This window comes from Columba livia, chromosome 2 (assembly GCF_036013475.1).
Source record: "Columba livia isolate bColLiv1 breed racing homer chromosome 2, bColLiv1.pat.W.v2, whole genome shotgun sequence".
Lineage (NCBI taxonomy): Eukaryota > Metazoa > Chordata > Aves > Columbiformes > Columbidae > Columba > Columba livia.
The window spans coordinates 1,063,723-1,089,725 of record NC_088603.1 but is presented as its reverse complement, the minus strand read 5'-3'; the positions used below and the strand labels follow the sequence as shown (position 1 = coordinate 1,089,725).

At 54.1% G+C, this 26,003-nt stretch overlaps 1 protein-coding gene across 9 annotated transcripts in view; it reads right to left on the bottom strand.

Moving 5' to 3' along the window:
• The window catches only part of MAP4 (microtubule associated protein 4), a 144,691-nt gene that overhangs the window by 35,979 nt on the left and 82,709 nt on the right, over positions 1-26,003 (bottom strand). For 7 of the 9 annotated variants that reach the window (XM_065054872.1, XM_065054876.1, XM_065054878.1 and 4 more), the window contains 8 exons: positions 22,683-22,793; positions 21,790-21,915; positions 21,229-21,303; positions 20,098-20,211; positions 17,013-17,912; positions 16,049-16,189; positions 15,184-15,354; positions 10,221-14,120 (listed from right to left, as the gene is read on the bottom strand). In XM_065054872.1, the coding sequence (XP_064910944.1) occupies positions 10,221-14,120; positions 15,184-15,354; positions 16,049-16,189; positions 17,013-17,912; positions 20,098-20,211; positions 21,229-21,303; positions 21,790-21,915; positions 22,683-22,793 (5,538 nt within the window). The remainder of the gene's footprint in view (positions 1-10,220; positions 14,121-15,183; positions 15,355-16,048; positions 16,190-17,012; positions 17,913-20,097; positions 20,212-21,228; positions 21,304-21,789; positions 21,916-22,682; positions 22,794-26,003) is intronic. The other 2 variants (XM_065054877.1, XM_065054881.1) reach the window with 2 other exon arrangements.

Here is a 26,003-nt window from a genome sequence, read left to right as displayed (position 1 = left end):
GCATTTGCCTTTCGGAGCCTCAAAGCCAGCAGCTCCATCGGTGCCGTTTCTCTTCCCCCCCTTCCCCGCGGCCGCCTCCTCCCTCTCTTTGTCCCGGCTGCTGATTTCGGGGATTTGCTCCAGCTTGCTGTGATACAGGCTCGGGCTGCCCAGCTCCTTCTTGCCGCCGTTCCGCTCCTCTCTCTTCTTGGCAGCCGGTTCCTCTGCCGGGAGGGGCCGATGCTCCGTCCCCGGGGGGCTCTGCCGGGCACCGGGGCCGCACACGGATGCTTGTTCTTCTGCCACCGTCATCGACCTCTTCATGGGAGCCGCCGGTTTGCGGGCCGTGGGGCTGGAGCTCTGGGTCAGGCTGCTGCTGGGGGACAGCAAACCCGTGGCCACGTCTTCCCGGAGCACCGGCTCGGGGTATTTATCGGCCAGGTTGAGGGCGAGCGGCACGGACAGGTGCGAGCACTCGGACATGGCGCGTCTCATCGCCTTCCTTTGCTGGGCAGCCCTGTCGAGGAACCCGCCGTCGGCGGCACAGCCCAGCTTGTCCTCCAGCTCTTCCTCCATCTCGGCCGCGCTGGCAAAGTCGCTGCTTTTGGAGTCATCTTGTGCAAGCTCGACGGTGGTCGTCGGGGGTTCCGGCTTGGATGGGGAGGAAGAAAATCCACTCTGCACATAGTTGTCATTAACCACCCCGATGACACAATAGCCGGGGGCTCCATCTTTTTTCACAGTTGCTTCTTTAGACCCCGAATTGTTCGGCAGGATGGGGTGGAAATTGGGGTTCCAGACGCTGATTTCTTGCTCCTTCATGCATTTGCTGGGCTCGCTCTCCGACACGGCCAGATGGGGCAGGCTGGGGGCTGCCTGGCTGGTCGGCTCCATCCCAGCCTTCCCGGCTGCCTTCTCCTGATCGGTGATGCCTTCATTCTTACCGGGTTTTTCAGCTCCTGCCTGTCCCACGTGAAAATCGGTCGTTTTAGGGTTCGCGAAGTTCCCCTCCGCGGCAGGAAACGCTTCCGAAATCAAGGACCAGCTGTCAAGGTGACCCGCGGCCGCCTGGTATTTCTTGCCTTGCGCCTCGATCTCTCTGTTGTCCTTCTGCGCTATTTTCAGCTCCTTGTCCAATTTCCCTTCGAAGAAGCACAGCTTGTCCTCATCCGTGAAGCCGGCATTCTTGACGAGCCCATCCTTGATGGGGCTGACGTTGAGGCCGATCTCGCTGAGCTTGCCCTCGGTCCTGTGCCACTCGAAGCCGGCGGGGCGCAGGTCCTTGGCGGTGTCCATGCAGCGGAAGGCTCCGGCGCAGCTCTCGCTGCTGGAGGGGCACAGCGGGCTGTATTCGCCGTACTCGCGCAGCGGCGCCGGCTGCTGCTTGGACACAGACATCCCGCCCGGCAGCCGCTGCGCTCGCAGCGCTGACGACACCAAACCCCCGGGATTCGCCGCAAAAACCCCTCCTCCCGCCCCCCCGCACGCCTCCCTTTGCCGGCGGCCGCTGCGTCCAAACCGGCAGGTCTCCTCCTTTTAGATTAAACCAAGAATCAATCCGGAGGAATCACAGACTGTTAGGATTGGAAGGGACGCGCCGCTATACCGAACACCCATCCCTCATTAGATGCAAATCAGGGTTTAATCATCGCAGTGAAACGTTTCCGTGAGCTGCGCTATTACACAGCTCAGGAAACGTCGCCGTCCCTTTTCCTCTGTCCAACCCCACTGCGAGCTGAGCGTCTCTAAGGGTTAATTCCCGCTGATGAATAGCTTGTTAGAGCACTTGGGAACTCGGGTCAGCAGTTTTTCCCCACACAACAAAACCCAGCGGCGACCCCCGACCCGCAGCGCCGTGACCTCTTTCAGCACACGGGCTTTGTCTTCGGGACTTCCACTATGTTCTTTCGGAGTCGAGAGCGATGGCAAGCGTTGCGGTGATGAGGATTTCACCGCTCACAAACCGCACCGCTCGCACAGCGACGGGGATGGAACGGGGCAGCTTAGGGATGGTCTGTGGCTTAAATACTCTAAACTTGATTTTTAATTTATTTTTCTTCTTACATGAACATATCTCACCATATTTCAGAGCTGCATTTTTTCCTATTGCACTTAATTTACACCTAGCACTTCACGGTCTGTGTTATCTATTTAAAACCAATCTCAACACATATTAAGTGCCCTGCTCGGCCATCCTGTGAAAACTCCTTTTCCAGCATCCTCGACAAGGCTTTTCTACCCGTGATCCTTGATCTGCGCATCGCTTCCCTGGTTAAACGGGACCCGCCGCTCTCTGGATCGCTTCGGCGGCACAAACCCCAGAGGTGTCTGGTTTTTTAAGTGCCCTCTGTAGATTAATCCTGGACTAAAGCACATTCTCCAGGGTTGCAATAATAGCGCCCAGACACCAACACGCTCCAGCCCAGGGGAAGCGTTGTCCTTACAGCCGATGCAGCGAGAGGACTCCCCGCTGCAGTTTAACTGAGAATAAAGGTATTTTTACCCCAAGCTACACTACACCCCCTGAATTGGACCTGCTGCTGAGAAACGCTACCATCCACACTTTTATCTGCTTGTATTCAAGCTCTGCATTTAAGGCGCTGCTATATTTAAAAACAATGACTCAGGAACTGTAAGTTATCTGAATCTTTCACGGCAGCCTCTAATTAACCAGAATAGTTCCACCCACAAGCTTCACTTCTCAAAAGGCCTCAAAAGGCAGTTTTTCTGTACTTTAAGATGCTCCCGGGTGTGCTGCTGGTGGAAATGGGGCCTCGGCTCCGGGCTCACATCCTCATAACAGCCGTAGGACTCGTGTTTGCCGACATGTGCTCACGCTAAAGTGATTCACCTGCTCCCAAGTCGGCGGCAGAGCCTGAAACCACCCAATCCCGCGTCATTACCCTTATTCCTCCATCACGCAGTCAATTCCAAGCCAAGGTTTTCGTAGCAAATCTCAGCCCATCACTTTGGGAGCGAGGTGGGTGTAACCACCCTGGGGGCTGCTATTTGAGTTCTCCTTTTTGTTTTAAAGCAAACAGCTCCTGTGACAACAGAGGAGCAAACCCTCATTGATTTAGGGGCTGGTGCTTCAGACCCCAGTAGCACAGATTCGTACCACCCGCAGGAACGCCTGACTCACGGCACCAACACACAGCCGCTAACGACCTGATTTAATCATTTCCTTAATGTAGGAAATGAACTGTATTCAATACTTGGGAGATGCAGAAGCAGGAGAATGTTTAGCTATGAAAAATGTCTCTAAAGTAATTTAACATTTAATCTCTCAGGACGCTAATGGAGGTAACGCAGAGTTCACCCAATGATCTGAAGAGCTTCCTGCCGCCCGTGGCGCGTTGCTCCAGACGGCGGCCTCGGTTTTGGTGCCTCAGCCTCCGCCTCCTGCCAAATGTGCTTTTGTCTTTACATTTATCAATATTCAGCCTCTGAAGCTGCACCTTGGGTGTCGTGTTAAGCTTTCTGCACGACCAGAAACCGCCGATCGCGAGGCAGGACCCGCACGGCCCAGCGCTGCTCCCGCTCCTCCTGCGGGTTCCTATTAACCTGCCGTTTTCTAGAGAACTGTGAGAGAAATGAGTCAATGAAGATGAGCGGGGAGGGGCGGGAATCACAGAACCCCAGAGTGTCAGGGGCTGAAGGGCCCTGGAAAGCTCACCCAGTGCAATCCCCCATGGAGCAGGAACACCCAGATGAGGTTACACAGGAAGGTGTCCAGGCGGGTTGGAATGTCTGCACAGAAGGAGACTCCACAACCCCCTGGGCAGCCTGGGCCAGGCTCTGCCACCCTCACCCCAAACAAGTTGCTTCTCATATTTAAGCGGAACCTCTCATGTTCCAGTTTGCACCCATTGCCCCTTGTCCTGTCCCTGGTTGTCACCAGAAGAGCCTGGCTCCATCCTCCTGACACTCACCCTTTATATATCTGTAAACATTAATGAGTCCCCCCTCAGTCTCCTCTTGTCCAGCTCCAGAGCCCCAGCTCCCTCAGCCTTTCCTCACACGGGAGATGCTCCACTCCCTCCAGCATCTTGGTGGCTGCGCTGGACTCTCTGCAGCAGTTCCCTGTCCTGCTGGAACTGAGGGGCCACAACTGGACACAATATTCCAGGTGTGGTCTCCCCAGGGCAGAGCAGAGGGGCAGGAGAACCTCTCTGACCTACTGACCACCCCCTTCTAACCCACCCCAGGTACCATTGGCTTCCTGGCCACAAGGGCCCAGTGCTGGCTCATGGTCACCCTGCTGTCCCCAGGACCCCCAGCTCCCTTTCCCCTACACTGCTCTCTAATAGGTCATTCCCCAACTTACACTGGAACCTGGAGGATGCCCAGAAAACACCATTTGGACAGATTTTGACAAACAAACGAGGCCAGGCCTGTGCTAAAGTGGGGTTGGGTTGGAGGATGAGTTGATCCCCACCCATCCACCCATTTCCCCTCCGGCTGGCCCAAGGGAATTCCCCACTCCCCAGGTACCAGACCTGGCATTGCCCCATCCTTCTGGCTCCCCACCACCGTGCTGACAATGTGGCAGAGCGTAGCAGCGCAACAGTTGAAGGGTTTGAAGGTCAGACCCTGGTCCAGCCCCCGGACATGGAGATTCACCTGCCTGGAGCATCTCACAGTGACACGGGAGCCATTCCCAGGGAGGAAGGTTCTGTTTTCCCCATCCACATCTCCCATCATCATCATCATCACATCCCACCTTTATTACCGGTACAGCTGGCACAAACAAACCCTCAAGGGCACCGAGCACACCCAGCACATATTTCAGCCCCAACATTAACCACATCCATAGCCATTTATCCCAGCTGCTTAGGTACATTTCCCCGGGCTCTCCCGGTGCAGAATCGCGGTGTCACCGTCACCATTCCAGGCCCAACCACCATCTCCCGCATCGTCACATGAATCAGCGCAGAGCTGCTATTTTTATTCCTCTCCCAAGCTATTACTTATCGCTGCTAATGCCTTTGCATTGGGTTTTTTAATCCGGCACAAGTGTTCCTGTGCCGTCCCTCGCACCGGTTTCTACGGCAACGTCACTGCCAGGAGGATGCGCTGCTCCTCGCCGGCGCCCCCACTAACGCCAGCTCTAATTAAGCATCATTACCAGTAACAGCGATCGGGCTGACCGCAACCATCAAGGATACGCTCAGCCTATAAAAGCCAAGGGGTATAAACCTGCGATTTAAGCACTGCTTTGCCTGTATGTTCATCGCACACGAGCTGTGTTCAACGGGGGGAATCACACGCAGCCCCAAGCCCAACACGTCCTGCTGGCCCCATGGTGCGTTTCTGCTCACGAGCCAAAGAACTGGGCTGGAGGATAAAAGGCTGCACTGGAATATTCAGCATTTTGGCCTCTGATGTTCAAAAGGTGCGGAGCCGTATGACGCTCAGCCACTGTCTCGCGTTTGTAGGACAGATCAAATCCCACTTACTTCAGACTTTACATAAAATACATTAAATATCTTAGCGATCAGCCAAAAGCAGTATTAAAAAGCACTCAAAATATTACCGGTATCTGGTTATTGCAGGGTATTTGACAGTGGCAAAGTCAATTGAAGGATACACAAGCAATGAAGTAGCAACATCAGCAAGGGCAGCTGAGGCTTGACATTCAGATACCCCCGAACGTTAAATAACATCACTAAGGAAAGGGCTTCAATGTTCCTAATCCGGCAGAATTTACAAACACGAGTACATTTGTTTCCTTCGCAGCTCTTACTGGAAACCAGAGTGTCAAGGATGAGCAGGAATTTACAACGAAGAGCACCGAACTCGGGTGGTTCCGCAGCTCAGGGTGAGAGCACCCGCCGGCGCAAAACCAGCACCCGCCGCACGCACCGGCCATACCAACCGGGAAAGAGACGGGCACGTGGAGTCACTCTGGACAATGCTTAGAATAACATGTTCAGAGCTACGAAGACATTGAACAGCAAACAGGCTGTTAAACAGCCCGCATCTGCGAGCGACAGGCCGGCAAAGATGAGCCCAAAGCTCGGCTCACCTTTTAATTAGGGATGGGTCTCACAGCTCAAACAAAGCATCAAACACAACCACACAAGTGGGGAAATTTAGGGGAAAAGCAGGTAATCGCCAAGTTCTCCTGCTGCTGCCTAAACACGTTTAGTTCTGGCACGAGAAGGGGCTGGTGCCACTGTTGGCTTTCCTTGCTCTCACACACCTACCTGGGCTAAGTAACGGGTCTTAATTAACGACCAGGCTGCGATGTGATGTGATTAAAGCACTGGTGTGTAGCGGCAGAGCCCCCCCGCGCCGGGGGGATGGGGTTGTGCCAGCCTGGCTGAGGGGTGAAGCCAGAGACCAAAGAAACCAAAGGAGCACCACGAGAAGGGAGCAATGAGTGAGCCACCGCCGGACACACCGTGCAGAGCGCGTGGACAGTACACGCGGCCTGTCACGTTACTGTATAGCACGGCTTACAACCAAGCACATTGTTGTAAGGCGCGTGGACAGGGCAGCTTTGCTATAAGCTAGCCCGGTCCAACAACAAAGCGAACTCTGTGACCATCACATTGGTGTGTCAGGTCCCGTGTCTCGCATGGAAAAAGCCACACTGGTGTTGTGATGCGGCGCTTGGCCAGGACCAGGTTTGTGGTGACGGTTTCATTTGGGACGGGTGCGGGTCGCTCCACAGTCCCCAATGAGCTCAGTTACATAAACCCAGCCTGGGTCCCACGGGAGAACTCAGGACTTTAGACAACCGAAAGGTTACTCTGGAAACCCCAAACCGACCGAACAGTCTAATGACACCAGCATAATGGAAACCGGTCAGGAGAAAATCTTTAGAGAAAGGGCTTCATTGCGGCTGTAATGAAAAAGCAAACACTGTAATTAAGCAGGGAGGGCATTTCGTGCCTTTAAATGTACCTTATTTACACGGGAGGGACTTGGAGCTGTCACATTGAGAACTATGGGCGGTGATACAGGCGGTGATGGTGCCAACGGGCTGCAGAGCCAGCTCAGCACCAGCGGGGCCAGGGGCACGGGACAGGCGGACACAGGACAGGCGGACACGGGACAGGCAGACACGGGACAGGCGGACACGGGACAGGCGGACACGGGACAGGCGGACACGGGACAGGCAGACACGGCACAGGCGGACACGGGACAGGCGGACACGGGACAGGCGGACACGGGACAGGCGGACACGGGAGCCGAGCAGCAGGCGCCTGCTTTCCACGTTCGGGGCAGTAATGCTGAAGCACCAGCGTGCAGAGCCCAGCGGGTTACGGATCGAGCTGTGCTCTGCCCGTACTGCAGGATCCAACGCGGCAGCGTCACCGAGACACACGAGACGGCCCCTCCTGAACAGCTGAGCGCAAATCAAAACCCCCGCAAGCTACAAAACCCCGAGAGAAATTCATTCTAAAACCAGACTATTCTTTAAGGACAGATTGGGAAAACGGGTGTTGAAATCGTCGGTGTTGAAATGCAGCTTGAAGAGCAAAGGGAAGAGGATGCTGCAGCGAATCTGAACCACACGGCTCGACAGTGCCGGATGGAACCCCCATCACCTCCCCGGCAACCCGTCCTCCCCAGGGCCAGCCTGGAAGGACACATCTTAGGACTCTGCTTTTACACATAACTCCCAATTTTAGCTTTAATTCCACCCAAGCAGCATCATAAAGGCTCAGTCGTATTTTAAAGGTTGATAATGTCTGACATGTTTGGTTATCGGCTCAGCTGCCTCCTGACATTAAAAGGCATAAAACAATTTTCCAGAAGAATCCGGGGCCGTTCACAATGGCAACAAAAATGAGGAGTTGAAACAAACCCAAGAGGTAGATAAGGGATTAAATTCGAATTGCATGAACAGTTTGACATCCAATGTTTCTTAACTTTGAGCTGCAAAGTCAAAATTAGAAAAAAAGAAATAAATCCAGGAGTTTGTAGGCCTGGTTTATAAAAGATACATGCGCCTTCCATCAGGCAGCAAATGTGCAGCATCACCGTTGCCATGGTCCCCGGGGAGCTGCCGCACAGGCTCAGACCTGGTTCAGCAGCACGTACAGGAGCTGGTGCTCTAGGACCAGCGCTGCGCTTAACCCGGCTACAGAGCTTTTGGTTAGCAAAGCTCAGCAGCAAAGCTTCTCCGCAGCGGCTCGCCCTGCCCAGCGCCGAGAAAAGCACCCGATGGGCGGACAGGGGATGCTGCCGAGCCAAAGGTTCCCGGTCCGCACAGATGATGTGTTGGCCAGACTCTGGTGATGGGTAAAAATAGAAGCGCTGGGAGCAGTGAGTTGTTATCTCAGCAGGAGGGGAACTGGCGCGTCAGGGTCTGTACAGCCCATGGCCCCGTCGGTTCAGCCAAATTGAAATCTGGACTAGCTGACCTTTAAAGGTCCTTCCAACCCAAACCGTTCTGTGATTCTATGAAAATCTGGACTATAACAAGGCTCTGGATCCCTTTGGCTCTGTGAACACTCCGGTTCACGGCTCGACATCGACACCCTCCCTGCACCATGTCTGGTTTGAACTCGCGTTCCCCTTTCCCACCCGGCTGTGCCAACGCGGGGCTCTGCTGCCGTTTCACAGCTCCCTGGAGCTGGTTGCGAGCTGAGCAGCGAATGGACAGACAGACAGACAGACAGTGTCGGTACGGTGTGGGGATGGCAAAGCCAACCCGCTGTCCCCGCGGCTTTGGGCTCCGTCACCAGCCCCGATGTCGCGTGGTCACCGTGGGCATCACTGGCCCCGGGAATGTGTCAACCCAACAGGCTCCATCATTCAGAGCTTCTCTTAAAAACTAAACCCAACCGTGAGTCTGTGAAGCGTTGAAAGGATGGAAGAAACGGAATATTATTAAAGTCCTGCACAAACTTAGGTCAGGGCAACTTACAGACCTGCTGACGTACTGATGTGCTGCCCCAAACCAGGAACCTGCAGCTCCATAAACACTTTACCTGTGCCAGACCCTCGGGAGGGGCTTTTCTTCCTTGCTTGGATCTGAGACTAAAGTTCTGCTCCCTTGAACACAACAGTCAGTGAAGGAAAATCGAGACGTCTAGCAGACAGCACAAAGGCTTTAGGGGTTGTTTGTAAAGCTGCTGCCTTCAGCTCTCCCTTGACTTTGTAGCATCATGCACCAAAGAACATCACTTCTGCAGGCACAAGTTCATGCACAGAACACCACTTCCACCAAAATAGAACCACTCCGCGTTATGCAACACTCATTAAAACTACAAGACCTCCCAGCAAACCTGCCCGGCGTGTTAAGGCGCACTCCAGCTCTCCGCTCGGGAAGTTAGTGGCTGCATCATGCAAACTGGCAGCGGAACAAACGAACTTTGGTGCCCGATGACGAGGCAAAAACCCAGAGCAGCCAAGGGAGCAACCCCCTGCCCATCGCAGCAGGCGGGAGCTCCCGCAGGAGCGCGTGCAGTCACAACTACGATGGCTTTTTATTCCGTCTCCATTTCAAATTTCCTACAAACTTCATTAAACGCTATGAAATGAATTCCATCTGACCTGCTGTGAGAACGTGGGTCCTGCTCCCTGGAGCCCAGCCGGGGTCTACAGCCCCAAACTCTTACCGGTCCCTCCGCGGTCCCCACGGAGATAAAGCCCTAAACCCCATCAGTGCAGCTCTGGCTTTCTCACCACTCGCTTTGCTAAAGATCATCATTCTAGAAGGAAGCATCATGTTTTATAGATGTAGCCGTTCAAGGTAGTTAAGATCAAGTCATGAACCAGTCGCAGGAGGAAAAGCAGATGGTTGCAGATTTAAAACCAAGCCCTGCAACCCGACAGCGACCAAGAACATTTCCTACCACGGCAACGCCGCGTCCCCTGCCCGTCAGCGGCACACAGCGCTGTTAGTGATCAGGATTCACCGCTGCATCGCAGATCAAGGTCATTTCCAGTCTGGGACGACAAGAGGCTAATGTAACTTAACACCCAAAAGTGCAAGGTTACTCAAATACATCATGTAAAATTAACTCTGAGTGAATTATAGTTAAAAACTTATCCAGAGTTGTAGCACCCAGACCAAGCTGTCAGTCCTTCAAACGCTGGGAATTAGCACTGTGAGACAGGCAAGCAGAACCAACAGCCTCTCAAACCAGCCAAAAAACCCCCGGTCATGCCGCACTCGCTTGTGCCACATCGGATTAAGGCTCAGGGGTTCATGCCAAGGCACCGACAAGCAGCAAGGGCAAGCCGGGCGACACCGCCGAGCTCCCGGCGCGAACACACACCTTTGTCTGGCTGCTGCCGGCTCGTGCCCGCGGCTTTCGGCACCTTTGGTTTCTCCCGGGCCGCAGCTGCCAGCCTGGTGGGCGCCGCGGTCACCCCTCGCGCCTTGGTGGGTCTCATGTAGCTTTTGAGCTGTTCTGCAGCTTTCACTTTCTTGGCCTCCTTCACGGCTTTTTGTTCGTGTTCTTCCTTTTCTTTAGTTGCGTCTCGAGGTTTATCGACGTCGGGCTTGGACGCCGGGGCGTCCTCCAGGTGAGCGGCGTCCCCTTGGGCAGGCGTGGAGCCGCCTTTCTGCTCATCGCTGGGGCTTGTCTGGGTCGTTTGGGCCGCGGTCACATTGAAACCAGCCACCTCTGCTCCAGCCACGTTGCTGCCCAAGCCCCCCGGGTGCTGCAGGGAGTCCTGCTCACTCTTCCCACCTCCGCCCAGCTCGGCCGCTCCAGCTCCATCCTCCACTGAGGCGGCGGCTCCTGCTTTGCTGTCCGGCACCGCCGCGAGTCCTGGGGAGACGGACCCCGTGTCCCTCTGGCCAGAGGAGGCGGCTGCTCCGAGCGCCTCCGTCCCTTTGGCACCCACGGCTGCCCGGTTTGCTGGATCCGCCACCTCCCAGGGCCGCTCTGAGGAAGTGCTGTCAGCCGTTTCATTTTTATCAGCGGTTTTGCTCTCTTTATCACCCACCTTTGCCACGGGAGGAAGGTGAACTTCGTCCTTTGATTTCACGTCCTGTTCAACTGAACGGTCCAAAGAAAGCAGTTTCCCCGCCTCGCTCCCCGCCGGGGAACCAGCAGCTGTGGTTTTAGCATCCTCCTTTGGAAGCTCTTCTCCAGGCTCTCCCTGTCCCAGATCGGTGGGCTGCCCACGAGATTTCTGTGTCTGCATCTCCTCCTTGGCACCAAACCCAGGCTCTTTGCTGCTCTTTTCTGTTACAGCTTCAGGAGGAGGAAGCCCCTTGATTTTTGCACCGTCCTGCTCTGGGAAGCCAGAAGAAACGTCACCACTGTCACCGGGGCCAGTTACTGCAGCCTGAGCAAAGGATTCCAAGTCGCTTCCTTTATTATTCCAAAGTGCCTGAGGGCCGCTGGGGAAGTTCGTAATGTTTCTGTTCTCATCTACCCAGTCCATGTCTTCCATCCCGTATCCCATGGGAGGCCGCACTTCCCTCCCAGCTGGTTTTGGCTCCAGCAACACAGGCTGCTCAGAGGCGTTTTGAGCCTTCTTATCGCTCCCATCAGCCCCCCTCTGTTCACACCCATCAGTAACCGCGGCCAGAGCGTGATCTGCCACTGCTGCATGCTCCAGGACGGGAAATCCACCCCCCCTCTCCGCTTCACACCTGTCAGTGGGCTCCTTGTCACGAGGACCCATCTCTGCACCTGCTTTATGCTGCCGCACGGTGCCCTCGGGTTTTTGGCATTTCTCTGTGCTGCCCGCGTGTGGTTTTTCTGGCTCCGGTTCCGCAGCGCTATGGGTCAGACTCACCGAGCTGCTGGATTCAGTCCCTGTGCCGTTCTCCAAAGCCTGAGTGTGCTGGATATTCCCCAGCTGCTCACCCTGCGCAGCACAGCGCTCCACACCATTTTCAGCCCTTTTGCCTTTCGCATCTCTAGTTTTTCTCTTGGGTTTGCCCACCATGGCAGCGGCGGCCGTGCCGTGCTCGGGGACGGCCCCGGGTGCACCCCGCTCCTCACCGGCATCCACGGGCCACCTTCCCTTAGCCTGGGCCAGCTGTGGCTCTGCCGCCTCTAGTTTATGACCCGAAAGAACCAGCTGATCAGAGAAACTTCTGTTGCCACCCTGTATTTCAGGCTCCTCCAGCAAAAGCTCTCGTCCAAAACCAGCCCCCTTTCCTTTCTCGACGGTCCCTTCCTTGGTGTTTCCAGCCACCCGCTCTGTGCTGGGGAAGGCGCGGGCTGCCCCCGCGGGGTCCGGCAGAGCCGCCTGCCGCAAAGGGCTCTTCTCGGGTTTCTTCCTCTTCCCATCGCTCCCTCTCTTCCTGGGTTTGTCCGCCCCCGGTGTCCCATCAGAATTCCTCACAACCGCTTCACCTGCACAAGCGACTCCAGCATCTTTGCCTTTATCAACCAAATCTACCTCTTTTGCTCTGCCGATCGTGTCGGCCGCACTGAGATGCTGTGCTTCCTCCCTCCTGCTCTCCAGCAGGAACGGTTGGTCTAACGCACCCAAATCGGCCATTTCACCTTTTCCAGCCTTTTCTTTGGGCTCCTCTGTTAGCATTTCACTTGGCCTTTGCATTTTAGTAACACCTGCTGTATTCTCCTGAGAAGCCCCAGCAGGAACGCAGCCCCGCTCTCTGCCTTTATCACCAACACCCACTTCCTTGGCTTTATCGTTTACATCAGGAAAACCACCCGCGTCCAGCCTATTCACAAGAAAAGGCGGCTGGTACAAAATTCTCTCCCCTCTTTTACTTCTTCCATCACCACCTCTTTTTTTCGGCTTGTCGGCCTGCGTGCCGCTCGCGGGGGAATGGCCTCGGGCAGCCAAACCTCTGCCTTGACCGGGGAAACCCGCTTCTTCCACAGCCTCATCCGCCCCGGCCCCATCGCTAGGTTTGCTCACATCCTCCGAAAGCGCCGTCTGCTCGGAGAAGCTTTTGATTCTTTTCCCTTTCCCTTCCCCACGCTTTTTTTTCGGCCTGTCCGTCCCATGTGCGATATCGGGATCTTTTCCAGTCTGCTGCTCTAACGCAATAAACCCTCTCCCTTTGTTTTTATCGGGGAAACCTGCTGCCGTCGCTCCATCCGCAGCGCCGGGATGGCCGGTCGCATCGGACTTGGCTGGCGGAAGGAACGGCTGCTCCGATGAACCATCGGCCTTTCTGGTTTGCAAAGGAGTAACATCCTCAGGTTTTGGTGAAATTAATGCTGGAACAGGCGTTTTTGTGGGGTTTGTTGGAGCCTTCAATGCTCCCCCCGAGGTACCGGAGTCTGAAGGAGTTTCTGCTCTGCTCGGGTTGATCGCTTCTGGAAGAGACGCCGTCGGCTCAGCACGTTTTGGCTCCTTATCCTCCCTCTTCCCATTTTTATCAAGAAAATCTCTTTCCAGAGGCCTCGTTGGCCCCTTTGCTGTGCCGGATTCCCCCACCTCACTCCTGCCCACCTGCTGCAAGGGAACCTCTTTTCTTTTGCCTTTAGCTTGTGGCATCAAACCGTCACCTCTTCTTTCCGCTGTTTTCACGGCATCTCCATTTGTCGCACCCAACACGGGTTCTAAGGGCACGCTGGGTTTTGGGGCTTCATTTTTCACACCCAACACGGGTTCTAAGGGCACACCGAGTTTTGGGGCTTCATTTTTCGCACCCAACAGGGGTTCTAAGGGCACACTGAGTTTTGGGGCTTGCTGTGCCAGTGCTGGCACTGAGAAGGCACTGTGATCACCCAGGTTATGACTCTGGGTTATTAATTCCGCGTCCTTTGGCAGATCCGAGGCAAGCGCCTGCTCTTTGCGAGCTTCAGCAAAGGGACAGACCTCTGGCTTTTGCAATTCCGCAGCAAACGGAGGATTTCTAGGAGCTCTTGAGCCCGCTGCGTTTTCATCCCAGAGCTCCATGGGTCTGGGCAGCTGGTTTCTCTTCTGTTTCGGTTTCTTCTTCTTTCTCTTCACGACGGCCAGCGACCCCTCCGCGTCCCAGCCGTCCCGCGGGGCGTCCCTGCAGCTCTCCCCAAGCTCCGGCGGCGCGTTGGGCGTCTGCTCGGGCGCCTTCCTGTGCGAAACCCGAGTGCGAGGGGCCGGTCCGGGCTCCACTAGGGAACAAGGCTCTAGGTTTGGGTCAGCGCTCTTCTGTCCCGGCACATCTGCAATAGGCACTGGGGCAGGCTTTGCTCTGCCAAACCTGCGGTCACTGGGTTTGTAAGCTTGCCTGATTTGTGCAGTAGGGAGACCTGGAATACAGGAAGCCTGCTCAAACATCGAAGCAACTATTTGCTTTAAAAATATATATATATATAGACTACAGATGTGATTTTAGCTATCTAAAACAGTCCATACAGTCATTATATGTGGAATTTTCCAGCACTGATACCACACTAATTCTAGATCCACCTCAGCAGGGCTGTGATAGACATTTACACGCAAAACCTGTTTAAACTACTACTGATAAATACGTCAATGCTACTTAAAAACACAGAATTCCTGATACATGCTCTTCCCACAGTTCTTGCGAGGACATGCCATTTCTTTTTAAAAATGCATTAGGGATCCATTTAGTCTTAGCAAGACAAGAAACAAAAGCTACACTTTATATATCCCTAACTGGAATCCCTCCAAAATGTGAGAAGAGAAGATCAGAGGAAAGATGAGAGTTGGGGAGGGCGAAGGGGATAACGGGGAAGGGGAGCAGAGCGCCCGGCTCGCGCAGCGCCCGCGGTGGGCGCAGCGGATGCTCCGGCCCGGCAGCCGCGCGCTGTACCCGTCATCCCCGCGGGCTCCGCAGCCACCAGCCACCGGTGTCCAGGACAGCGTCGGTCGCTTCTCGTTAGCCCCGCTCCACAAACGAGCCCCCGGTCACCAGCGTAAGCACCGAGGGACAGGCCGGGTTAGCAGAGCAGGAAAAGCCAACCCATTTCCTTTGGTCATTATAGAACTCAATTTGGAAGGAGGTCTTCACTAGGAATATTGTAATAAGAATTAATGGTCCTTTTTAACACCGAAATCAAAAGCTAGCAGTAACGGCAAAAAAGATGGTGAGCTCTTAAATTCTCCAGGAGGAAAGAGATAAGGCAGTCCCAGCGATAAAGCCCCGGGAGCACCCAGATTTGGGGAGAAGGTGGAGGGCAAAGCCCATTGAGGAGGGCAGGGGTTGGAGGCAGAGTCACCGAGCTACGCCGAGAACGCCCAGCTGCTCGGTGCAAAAACCATTTCTGCTTGCAACGCAGCCCGAGGAAAAGGTGAGTAGTTCACAGAGGACACTGCCACTCTAAAACGGAATGACTATCTATATCCTACCTGTGGGCTCCTGCAGGGGTTTCTCTTGCTGAGGTTCTGCGTGTTGGACGTGGTTGTGTTCGGCCTCCTCCTCCAGTTTCTCTGTAACAGTCACACCCAGGCTGGGAAGGGGTTTTTCTGGAAGGGAGTCGTTATTTTCTAGTGCAACGGCTTCTTTTGCTTCTACTGGAACTGAAATACAAAACCACAAACAGAATGCTTCAGTTCTTAGGAATCCAGGCAAGCCGTAGGTAAAGCGAGACCCGAGAAGGGCACGGGTTCCGCTTTTGTTGTTACCAAGGATGAAGTCTGTGAGATAAGGTGGTGGCTATGGATTATCTCCTCGCAATCCCATTTTAAGCAGCAATTTTATACTTGGGCAGACGTGCCCAGGTGGAGGTGGAACATGAAGCAAGGACTGTCTTGGGGCTTGAGCACAGGGTGAGGGTTTGGGGCTTTCTTTCCCTCTTTACAATCAACCCAATTCAGACTGTACTGGCTTAACACTGGAATTCAAATCCCCCATTTACTCCGTTATCAGCGTGGAGTGCATATGTAACGCTAAGCACCTCAGATTCACATATATCTCCCAATATATTCATGCAGACGCTACAGAATTCCTATCTGCAGACAATTATAACAAGTGTTAATTCGTAAGACATAATTACACCGGAGAACAGATCTACAGGTAATTTTATTTCCATTTTAAATAGAAATAAAACTCACGTTAGATGTTGGTTCAATTTCTACAGATGAGGAAGAAAAAGACGAGTTACACGAAGGTGATTTCCACCGTTAACACACAATCTATCTACGTGGTCCCCGTGTCCCCCCGCACTGACAACCTCTGGGATTTCGGCGGCGTTGCTGGGCTCGCGTTGCTCACCTGGCTGGGCGAGATGGTTCCTCTGTGCGGGCACACGCTCCTCCTGGCACCCGGGGCGGGGTTTGGTCTCCTCGGCGTTCGCCAAAACACCAGCACGAGCCTCGGGGACGTTCGGCTCTTCTCCCACATTTGCAGTCGCTTCTGCAAACGGAACGCAAGGAACAACAGCTCATATTTTAGAGCAGATGAAGCCCGAGCGCTCTGCTAAGGCATTTCCTCCCGTATTGTCTGGTACTCTTCTATTCACCCACCTCTCCATTACTACTTTCTAGAGGGTTTTGTGTTAAAACGTCTCTCTTTTGAAACTTATCATTAGAGAGTAAGAGAAGACAGAAAACACCTCAGTCCAAGTCCTTCTGCAGTCACTCCACACACACCGCGTCTGCCCCGCGCTTGTGTGGGACTTCATCAGTCATTGTCCCTCTGAAAGGACAGTGTCCTGGGAGACCCCACCGCCGCTAGGCATTGCAAGGAAACGTCACAAGATTATCACCAGCCTGTTCAGGAGCTGCTCTCAAGAGAAGAACCCTTGTTTGCAACCAGTGTCCTACGGGACCTGTGGAGATCTTGGTAGAAGCTGAGGATGGCAGCTGTACAAAAGTAAGTCCTAGCAGGGATGAACTCAAACGCCCCTGTGGCTGTCCTAAAAACACGCAGCACTGCTAAGAACGACAAGCCAAAAAACATCAAGATAATCTAGTTTTCTATTTCCTAAGTGAACAATCCTCGTGAAGCGCTTCGCCTGCCCACGTGGTGACAGCAGAACTGAGCTCTGCCCAACATGTTTAGTGCGAGGCGTATCACGACCCTACCCACCACAAAAATCCGCTTTGAATTTGACAGTCGTGCTCCAAGTGCGCTCCCGTGCGGCCGGCGGTGCCGCTGGTGCCGCGCCAGCTCCCGCGGCCTCTCGCCCTCTGCACAGCCTGCCGGACGCCTCGGGAGGCTCCCGGGCCAGACCCACCTGCCGGAGCTCTGCCCAGGGCTGCTCTGTCCTGCTCCGCCGCACGCTCTTCAGACGCAGGGACACACGTGGCTTCCGGAAAGACAAACCCAGCGTCCGTGGCAGGAGGAGGCTTGCATGCTGCTGCGGCAGCAAACGCAGAATCCATGGTGTGGTGGTGGTTGATTTCTGGTGCGGGAGCAAACGCAGCATCCATGTCGTGGTGGTGGTTGATTTCTGGTGCAGGAGCAAACTCCGCGTCTGCTGCTGGGGCAATCTCGGGATCCACAGCGTGGTGAGATTTGGTATCTGCTGCTGGGGCAAATCCCAAATCCACAGCGTGCTGAGATTCCACATCTGGTGCTGGGGCAAATCCCAAATCCACACCGTGGTCAGATTTAGTATCTGCTGCTGGGGCAAATCCCAAATCCACACCGTGCTGAGATTCCATGTCTGGTGCTGGTGCAAATCCAAAATCCATGGCGTGGTGAGACTCTGCATCCGCTGCTGGGGCAAATCCCAAATCCACGGCATGGTGAGATTCCGCATCTTCTACTGGGGCAAATCCCAAATCCACGGCATGGTGAGATTCCGCATCTTCTGCTGGGGCAAATCCCAAATCCGCAGCGTGGTCACATTCCGCGTCTCCTGCTGGGGGGAGCTCCGGACGCGCAGCAGCAGGGGGGGCAGCAGCGGGTGCCGGGGGGAAGCCGCTCTCTGCCCCGGGGACAGGGGCAGCACTGGGCGTTTTGGCTTCTGGAGCAGGAGCAAACCCCGCAGCGGTGGCCTGCAGAGCGTCGGCATCTGCCGGGGGCGCAAATCCAGCGCCCAGAGCCTGAGGAGCGCCGGGGGCTGCTGCTGCAACGGACTCGGCGTTTTCTGCAGACACCACAGCCGAGGCAGGAACACACGCCGCATCTGCTACAGAAACCAACAAAAATACAGAGCGTCAATACCTATGGGGGGTTTATGGCTAGAGATGGCTTCACTCCTTGTCTTTCAGCATCACCTGCTCCCTTGCACCAGTGCACCCCAGTTGTACTGGTTTTCATGACACTGCCCAGTGCACGCCAGTGCTCTTCCTACCGCAGCCTCGTGTTGTGTTGTATCCTTGACTGTGGTGTTAGACACAGAATCCCAGAGTGTCAGGGGCTGAAGGGCCCTGGAAAGCTCATCCAGTGCAATCCCCCATGGAGCAGGAACACCCAGATGAGGTTACACAGGAAGGTGTCCAGGCGGGTTGGAATGTCTGCACAGAAGGAGACTCCACAACCCCCTGGGCAGCCTGGGCCAGGCTCTGCCACCCTCACCCCAAACAAGTTGCTTCTCATATTCCAGTGGAAGCTCCTGTGTTCCAGTTTGCACCCATTGCCCCTTGTCCTGTCCCTGGTTGTCACCAGAAGAGCCTGGCTCCATCCTCCTGACACTCCCCCTTTCCATATTGATCCCCAGGAATGAGTCCCCCCTCAGTGTCCTCTTGTCCAGCTCCAGAGCCCCAGCTCCCTCAGCCTTTCCTCACACGGGAGATGCTCCACTCCCTCCAGCATCTTGGTGGCTGCGCTGGACTCTCTCCAGCAGTTCCCTGTCCTGCTGGAACTGAGGGGCCACAGCTGGACACAATATTCCAGGTGTGGTCTCCCCAGGGCAGAGCAGAGGGGCAGGAGAACCTCTCTCGACCTAACACTCAACATCCACCAGCCAAAAATGCCTTGTTTTCACTCAAAAACTCCCTGCTGCTCTGTAGCCAGAGCTGCTGGGTCCCCTGGAGCAAACCCGTCCCAGCAGAACACACACTTTGGTGTCACCTTGGGGAGCCCAGGTGGGTATTGCACCAGCGGAAAAGTCCTGAGCCATCCCAGATGTTCACTGAACTCCTGTTGGTGCAGTGAGCAGAGCGGGAGCGTCTCCACTCCCGACTCCGCCGTCCGCTGAGTCACTCTGTGCCCTTTAGTCTTTCATGCCCCGCTTGGCCTCGCTCATTTTTTACATAACATCCCCTGAACACCGAGCTGCGAGTTTCAGAACAGCATCTGTCAGTTCACGGTACAATCAAACTCTGCGGTTAAGTCAGCGTTTTCACAAAATCCCCCCCAAGGAGGGTTTTTCAGGCAGTTTGGTTGAATGTTCCAGCTGTCTAGAGGCCAGTTTTCACAAATTACCAAGAGCCAGAAGCACGAGGTTCCTGTTCTGCGGCTCTTCGTCCAACAGCGCTGCCCACGCCCCGTGAGACGCAGCGCCGTGACCTGAACGTCTCCGACATTTGCCGAGTAGATGTTAAAAAATATACATAAAATTTCTACTGACCGTCGGAGTCGCATCTAAAAATATCCCCGCGAAACAGTGGAAAAGACATTGAATCTTAAATTAGACACTTCGAACGGAAAAAGGAAAGAAACTAGAAAAATGGCAAAAGTCCCTTTTCAAATAGCACTTCAGGGTCCATCTAGCTAAAACCAGCGCTCCGCTGAACCACAGCACAAAGTCCATTACGCACCAGCTCTCACTCCATTTTGCCCTTTTTTTTTCCCTCTGAAGTGATATCTTGATCTTCTCCAAAATAAAACGTATGGATTGTGATTTTACGGGTGAATAAGACAGTACAGAAATAGACAGTAAAAGCAGTGTGGACGCTCCCTGGTGAATCGTGGAAAGCACGGGAATAAAGCCTAAAGAAATGGGACAAAGGCGGGTGCAAAACGCACCACGAGTCTGATGCTGTATACAAACACCTTAATAAATCTGTTTTAAAGGAGAGCCTTTAAAATACCCAGTTTCAAAGGTATTTCTATACAGCATCAGACCTATGGTACAACCGTGCTTTTGACACACATTAACATTTTTCTGCAGCTTAAATTTTGAGAGAGTAAAGAAGCGTTAATCAGCTTCACTGGGCTGGGAGACAGGCGCTGGAGTCGAGCGCAGCGGCTGCTTCTCCCCCCCAGCAGCGGGTGCCACAAAGCCCCGCTCGCAGGGGACCCTGAGCACCGCACGGCGTCTCCTCCCGAGGCAGCGACCCCTCGTCTCTCCACCATCACCGCTGCTCAGGCCGGGCCTAAACCCGGCACCCGCCCTTAGGCCAGGCTGATTTACCTGGGGGCTGATTTACCTGGTCCGTGAGCAGCTCCGGCCTCTCCCAGGGACACTGGGGCTGCAGCAGGAATGAAAGGAGGAGCCATCGCTGACAGGCGGCCCGACGAGTTCGGCTTTATCGCTTCTGTCACTGCGGGGGCACGGGGAACACAAAGCCAGGCTTAATTAAGCAGCCCAAGATCTTACAAAGAGGGTTCTCTTCAGGAGCTGCTGGTTGCAGCCACCCTGAGGAGTGAGCTCGCCCTCAGCATCCCGGCTGGACTGGACCCAAACAGAATCACTTTTTATTGCCAATTTCCACATAATTCGTTTCTGCAACCCCTAAGCAAAGACTTGGAGCTTGAGAGAAGCAGCTGCTGGGACAGATTTAGAAACATTCAGCTAATCACCCCATGGTACCCTGAGCCCTGGGCAGAGCCACCAGCTCCAGGAACACTTTGTAGCTCGGACCAGTGTTAAACTACTCACTCCCCAGCTTCTTCCCCCACATCGGCAATAAAGATCCCAGTACGGATCAAACATCCTCATGCGCAGGCAGCCGCAGCGGAACTGTGTCTCAATGGAGCTTCAAAGATTTAAGAGCAGCAAAGTTCCAGTTTCAGAGTATTGTTTCAGCAGTAAACTTTATTCACCCTGTTTATTATTTTAGGGTCAGGTAACGCTCGAACACGCATCCCAACTGGAAATTAAGGAACCTGCGCTGTAATGGAGACACCCAGAATGGAGACGCGCTCTGGAACCCACAGAGCTTGCTACTGGACGGAGTGTTTTGCACACGTCTGTATGTGTAACAACGCCCCAACAACCCCCTGCTACAAAACACACCCCAAAGGGACACGCCACTAATATCTACGGGGCTCAGAACTGAATATATTAAATTTGTTACCCTAAATTAGAAGCAAACAGCCTATAAAATGCAGGGTTCCCCACCCACAGCACTAACCCGGAAAACACGTGTTAAGTAACATCTCTCTGAAACACACGTTTCTATTGTGAATGGATCGAGGAACCAGAAACTGTTTCTCTTGGCCAGGTCCCACTTCATGCTTGGCCTGCGGCTCCTGAGGAGGCAGCTGAGCAGCTCTGCTGCCGCTCCGCACAAACTCTGAACAGACGGCTCCTGCACATCAAGGCAAAATGGATTTACCTGGTGGCTCCACAAAGAAAGGGGCGCCGGGTCCCTTCATGTCGTGCTGAGCTCCCATCCAGTGTTCTTCAGGCACTGTGGAAAAAGGACACGTTCAGTCCCGCCGCTGACCTTGCTTTATTTTTTCAGTTGAAGGTATCGATTGTGTTGGTTTCTGGGCTCATTCCCAGGTAACTTTTCAGCTCCCTTTAGGAACAGCCCCAGAACATGGTGTTCTTCGGGGGTTATTGCAAGCGAAGGCGTCCGAGCAGAGTTCCCACCAGCAGAGCAGGCTCTCCACCCAGCTCCTCTGGGTGACCCTGCTGGAGCAGAGCCGGGGCCAAGGTGGCCCTGGAGATCTCCTTCCAGCCTCAGCCCTCCCGTGAGCTCCTCACATCTCCACGACACCCACACCGCTCCAACAACTGTCACTGCCAACAGGAAACTTCCTCATCTTGACTCATTTTACGCATCAACTTCCCTCCAAGATTCTTTAGGAGCAGTAAACCGAGATTTCCCACCCTGTGCCCTTCAAACCAAGGCAGCAAGACGGACCAGCAGAGCAAAGCGCCCGCTCCTTACCTGCTTTGTCTTGCAGAAATCCTGCAGCTGAGTCCAGGCCAATGAAGGCCGATGGGTCCAGAGCCTCTGCAGAATACAGGGGCCCAAACAAAGGCTGTTCAGGTACCATCATAGATCCATGCGGTGCTAACGAAACCAAAGGTCATTTGTTAATCACCACGCTAGCCCTAATGACTCCCCTCCAAAATATAAAGTCTGTACAACACTTGGAAAATGAGCTATTCTGTTCTCCTCACAAGCGGTTTGTAAGCATCTCTCTCCATTAGCTCGTCTTTACAAACCACACTGGAAATTGCGTGTGCATATAGAATTTTAACGAGGTATAGGACAGTAAGCACAGGCAAATTATTTCCCTTCTGCTTCCGCTCCCATCAACTATTGTAAATAACCACCCAAACCCCAGTCTGTTGTTAATAACCACCCAAACTCCAGTCTGTTGTTAATAACCACCCAAACTCCAGTCTGTTGTTAATAACCACCCAAACTCCAGTCTGTTGTTAATAACCACCCAAACTCCAGTCTGTTGTTAATAACCACCCAAACCCCAGTCTGTTCTTAATAACCACCCAAACCCCAGTCTGTTGTTAATAACCACCCAAACTCCAGTCATCCAAACGCTGAGATCACTTTGTGGACAAAGTTCACGCGTATTTGGTGTGTGGCCGTGAAGAGCCACCAGCAACTCCTGCTTCAACTCAGCTTGTCCGGGTGTCCCATCTCTGCCTAAATATCCTTCAAAAATACCTTCCTGAAGTAGCTATTGGAACGGCTTTAGGTACAAAAAAATGGATTATAAAGTCTGGGAACTCAGCAGCATAATAATTTTCAGTAGGCAAAAGTCAGAGGAAACACCAGACGCCAGCGGTCGGGGCCAAACGCCGGGAGGAGCTCACCGTAGATGTCTCTGGAAGCATCGACGTGGTCCGTGAACAGCGGCACGTTCTTCATGTCAGCGGGAAAGGATAAATCGGGCAGGGTGTCCCCTCGGTGCATGCCGAAGGGGTCTGCGGGGGACAAGAACAGGGCCGGTGTCACCACACGGGGAAGCCACGACAAACAGTGTGGTTACTGGACAAAACCAAGATGACGATGGACCTGACCCCACGATGCCGGACTTGCAGCGTTATTGACCAGCGCAAACACCTTCACAATTTGAATTTACGCCCAGCAGTAAAACACGGTTGCTCAGACGGCTTCCTAGGGAAAAGCGACTGAAGCTGAGGTGACAATTGGTGCATGGGGAACCTGTCCCCTCCCCGCAGGGAGGAAGCACCAGCGCCTGACCCAGGGACACGGACACTGGTGACCGATCCAGAACAAGGGCCGAGCCCCGGGTCAGCGGGCAGGCCGGGGAGCGTGGGGCCAGCCGCACTCCTCCCCAGAGCGGCACTCCAGCACAAACCTGTACCAACCACGCTACGAGCCAGCGAGGAAAACCAGCCATTTCCAGCACCCCGGGCAGCCGAACAGCCCATTTCACCATCAGCGATCCCCTCCGGCCCAGCCACTGGTGAGGCCGTCGGATCTTTAATCCACCTTTGCAAGTCCTCTGGTGCCAGCTTTGGTCACAGTATCACAGTACGTTTGGGATTGGAAGGGACCTCAAAAGATCATCCAGTCCAATCCCCCTGCTGGAGCAGGAACACCCAGATGAGGTTACACAGGAACATGTCCAGGCGGGTTGGAATGTCTGCAGAGGAGACTCCACAACCCCACTGGGCAGCCTGGGCCAGGCTCTGCCACCCTCACTGAGAAGAAGTTTATTCTCAAATTTAAGCGGAACCTCTTGTGTTCCAGCTTGATTCCATTACCCCTGTCCTGTCCCTGGTTGTCACCAGAAGAGCCTGGCTCCATCCTCCTGACACTCCCCCTTTCCATCTTGATCCCCAGGAATGAGTCCCCCCTCAGTCTCCTCTTGTCCAGCTCCAGAGCCCCAGCTCCCTCAGCCTTTCCTCACACGGGAGATGCTCCACTCCCTCCAGCATCTTGGTGGCTGCGCTGGACTCTCTCCAGCAGTTCCCTGTCCTGCTGGAACTGGGGGGCCACAGCTGGACACAATATTCCAGGTGTGGTCTCCCCAGGGCAGAGCAGAGGGGCAGGAGAACCTCTCTGACCTACTGACCACCCCCTTCTAACCCACCCCAGGTACCATTGGCTTCCTGGCCACAAGGGCCCAGTGCTGGCTCATGGTCACCCTGCTGTCCCCAGCACCCCCAGCTCCCTTTCCCCCACACTGCTCTCCAACAGATCATTCCCCAACTTGCACTGGAACCTGGGGTTGTTCCTGCCCAGATGCAGGACTCTACACTTGCCCTTGCGTTAGGTTTGTTGATGTATGCACGTAAACCACAGACCGAAAGCAGAACATCGTCTGCAACAGCTGCTGCTTTAGCAGCTGAAGATTCAGCAAAAGGAAATGCCTCTCTCCCAAGTTTTGGAAAGGGGATGAGTCGGAGCAGCGAGGTGACCCCATGGACAGAATGACATGGAGAAATGACAACCAGTCACTCACCGTGCCGTAACACGGCCAAGGCCAGGACACGGCAAAGGGGAAGAACAGGAGGATTCCCCCCTCATACGAACCATCCCCTGGTTCACAAAGCCCGGTGTGTGTTCTGATCCCCAGGAGCTCTGGCTGGCCTGTGCCAGCTGCACGTGGCGTTTCCCTCCAGACAAACAACGGGAAGTGAGCGGCATGAACTCCTCCAGAAATCTATCGGACTATTCGAGACGCCAAGACAACGTCTTGCTTCAGAGTAAACCGCTTCAAAAACTAAGAGAGGTGCTGCTGCTCGTCCCTCTTAGTACAGCAGCTGGAAGACACGGCGGAAATGTGGGACCCGGATTAAACTCTGCCTAAAGTCCAGAGGGACAAGAAGGGGAGAAAAGGGCAGAGCAGGAGCGAGGGCTGAACTTCTGTCTCGCGTCTCAAAGATCCTCCCCCAGCCCCAGGCAGCCTTGTACCCGCTGGAGTTCCAGCACTCCTGGGATGGGCAGGACGTTATCGGCTCCTGCACCAAACGAGCCCTGAAAAACAACTCTCCGCTTGCTCCAAGTTTGCAGCCCGTTTCAAATATAATGAAGCCACACAAATGTGAAATATCTGAGAGTTTTGTTTCTAGATCGACAAAGCATTTCGGAAAGTTTCTTCCCAGCTCATTTCCACAGACGCTCACATCCCTCACAGCTCCAATTTGCCAATGATTGTGGGTTAATAAAGCACATTACTAGAGATCATCTACATAAGAACTCTTCACGTATAGATATTTACCTGCAGTCACAGTAAGAAATCACGGTACACATGCAAAATAAAGACCTTGTAACGCTGTCCAGGCTTGCAAGCAACTCAATAATGATTGAGTTTTGTTCATTCTATATTGCAATATTATAACATCTTTTAACATCTCCGAGCAGCATCTCCTGTCTACGCAGCACCAGGAGGAGCAGAACAGAGGGATCATTTCATACTGAAGCATACGTGGTACCCTCGGTGTGTCCAGGCGCTCTACGGAGATGAAGTCTAAGGAAATGTGGTTTCATGCAATAGAGAACCCACAAATTCACATTATTCGGGCCAAAAGAACACTGGGTGTTGGGCTAGGAAAGCAAATTGCTCCTAATCAACACGTTTGTCATCTGGCTACTGCGCATAACTACATCAACATCTAACAAGGCAAAGGGAGGGAAAAATCCAGCGCCTGCGTGTGGAAACTACTGGTGCTTTTGTTCCATGAATCGCTTCTTACCCTGGTAACAATATGTAATTTCTTCACAGCATCTCTTGGTAAATATGAGATTGAGATAGCATGAGAATAATTTAGTAGGCAGGTCTAGAGTGCTAAAAAACACATCAAAGAGGTGTCATCCTGTTTCAGCCGCTATCTGTCCCTCGCTCCCTGCCTGTTCCGATCCGGGCAGCTCACCCGCTGCTCACACCCTCCTGAGCGAGAAAGTCATTTCACATAAACCTCCTCCAAAAGGAGCGAAAGCCGGGCGAGTGGTGCTGGGTGAGGGGGAATCGTCCTGCAGGTGCAAGTTACACAAGGCTCATGTAATTTTCAGGAGCGCCAGCAGCCGCAGAGGCTGCGTCTGGAGCAGCCCGACCGCATTGCGGCCGCGGCTACGTGACATTGCGGAGCCGGGGCCATCGTCTCCCAGCTGTCACCAGCTCGCTGGGGTTTGCTCTGAAACCCACAGCACCGGAGCGGTGAAAC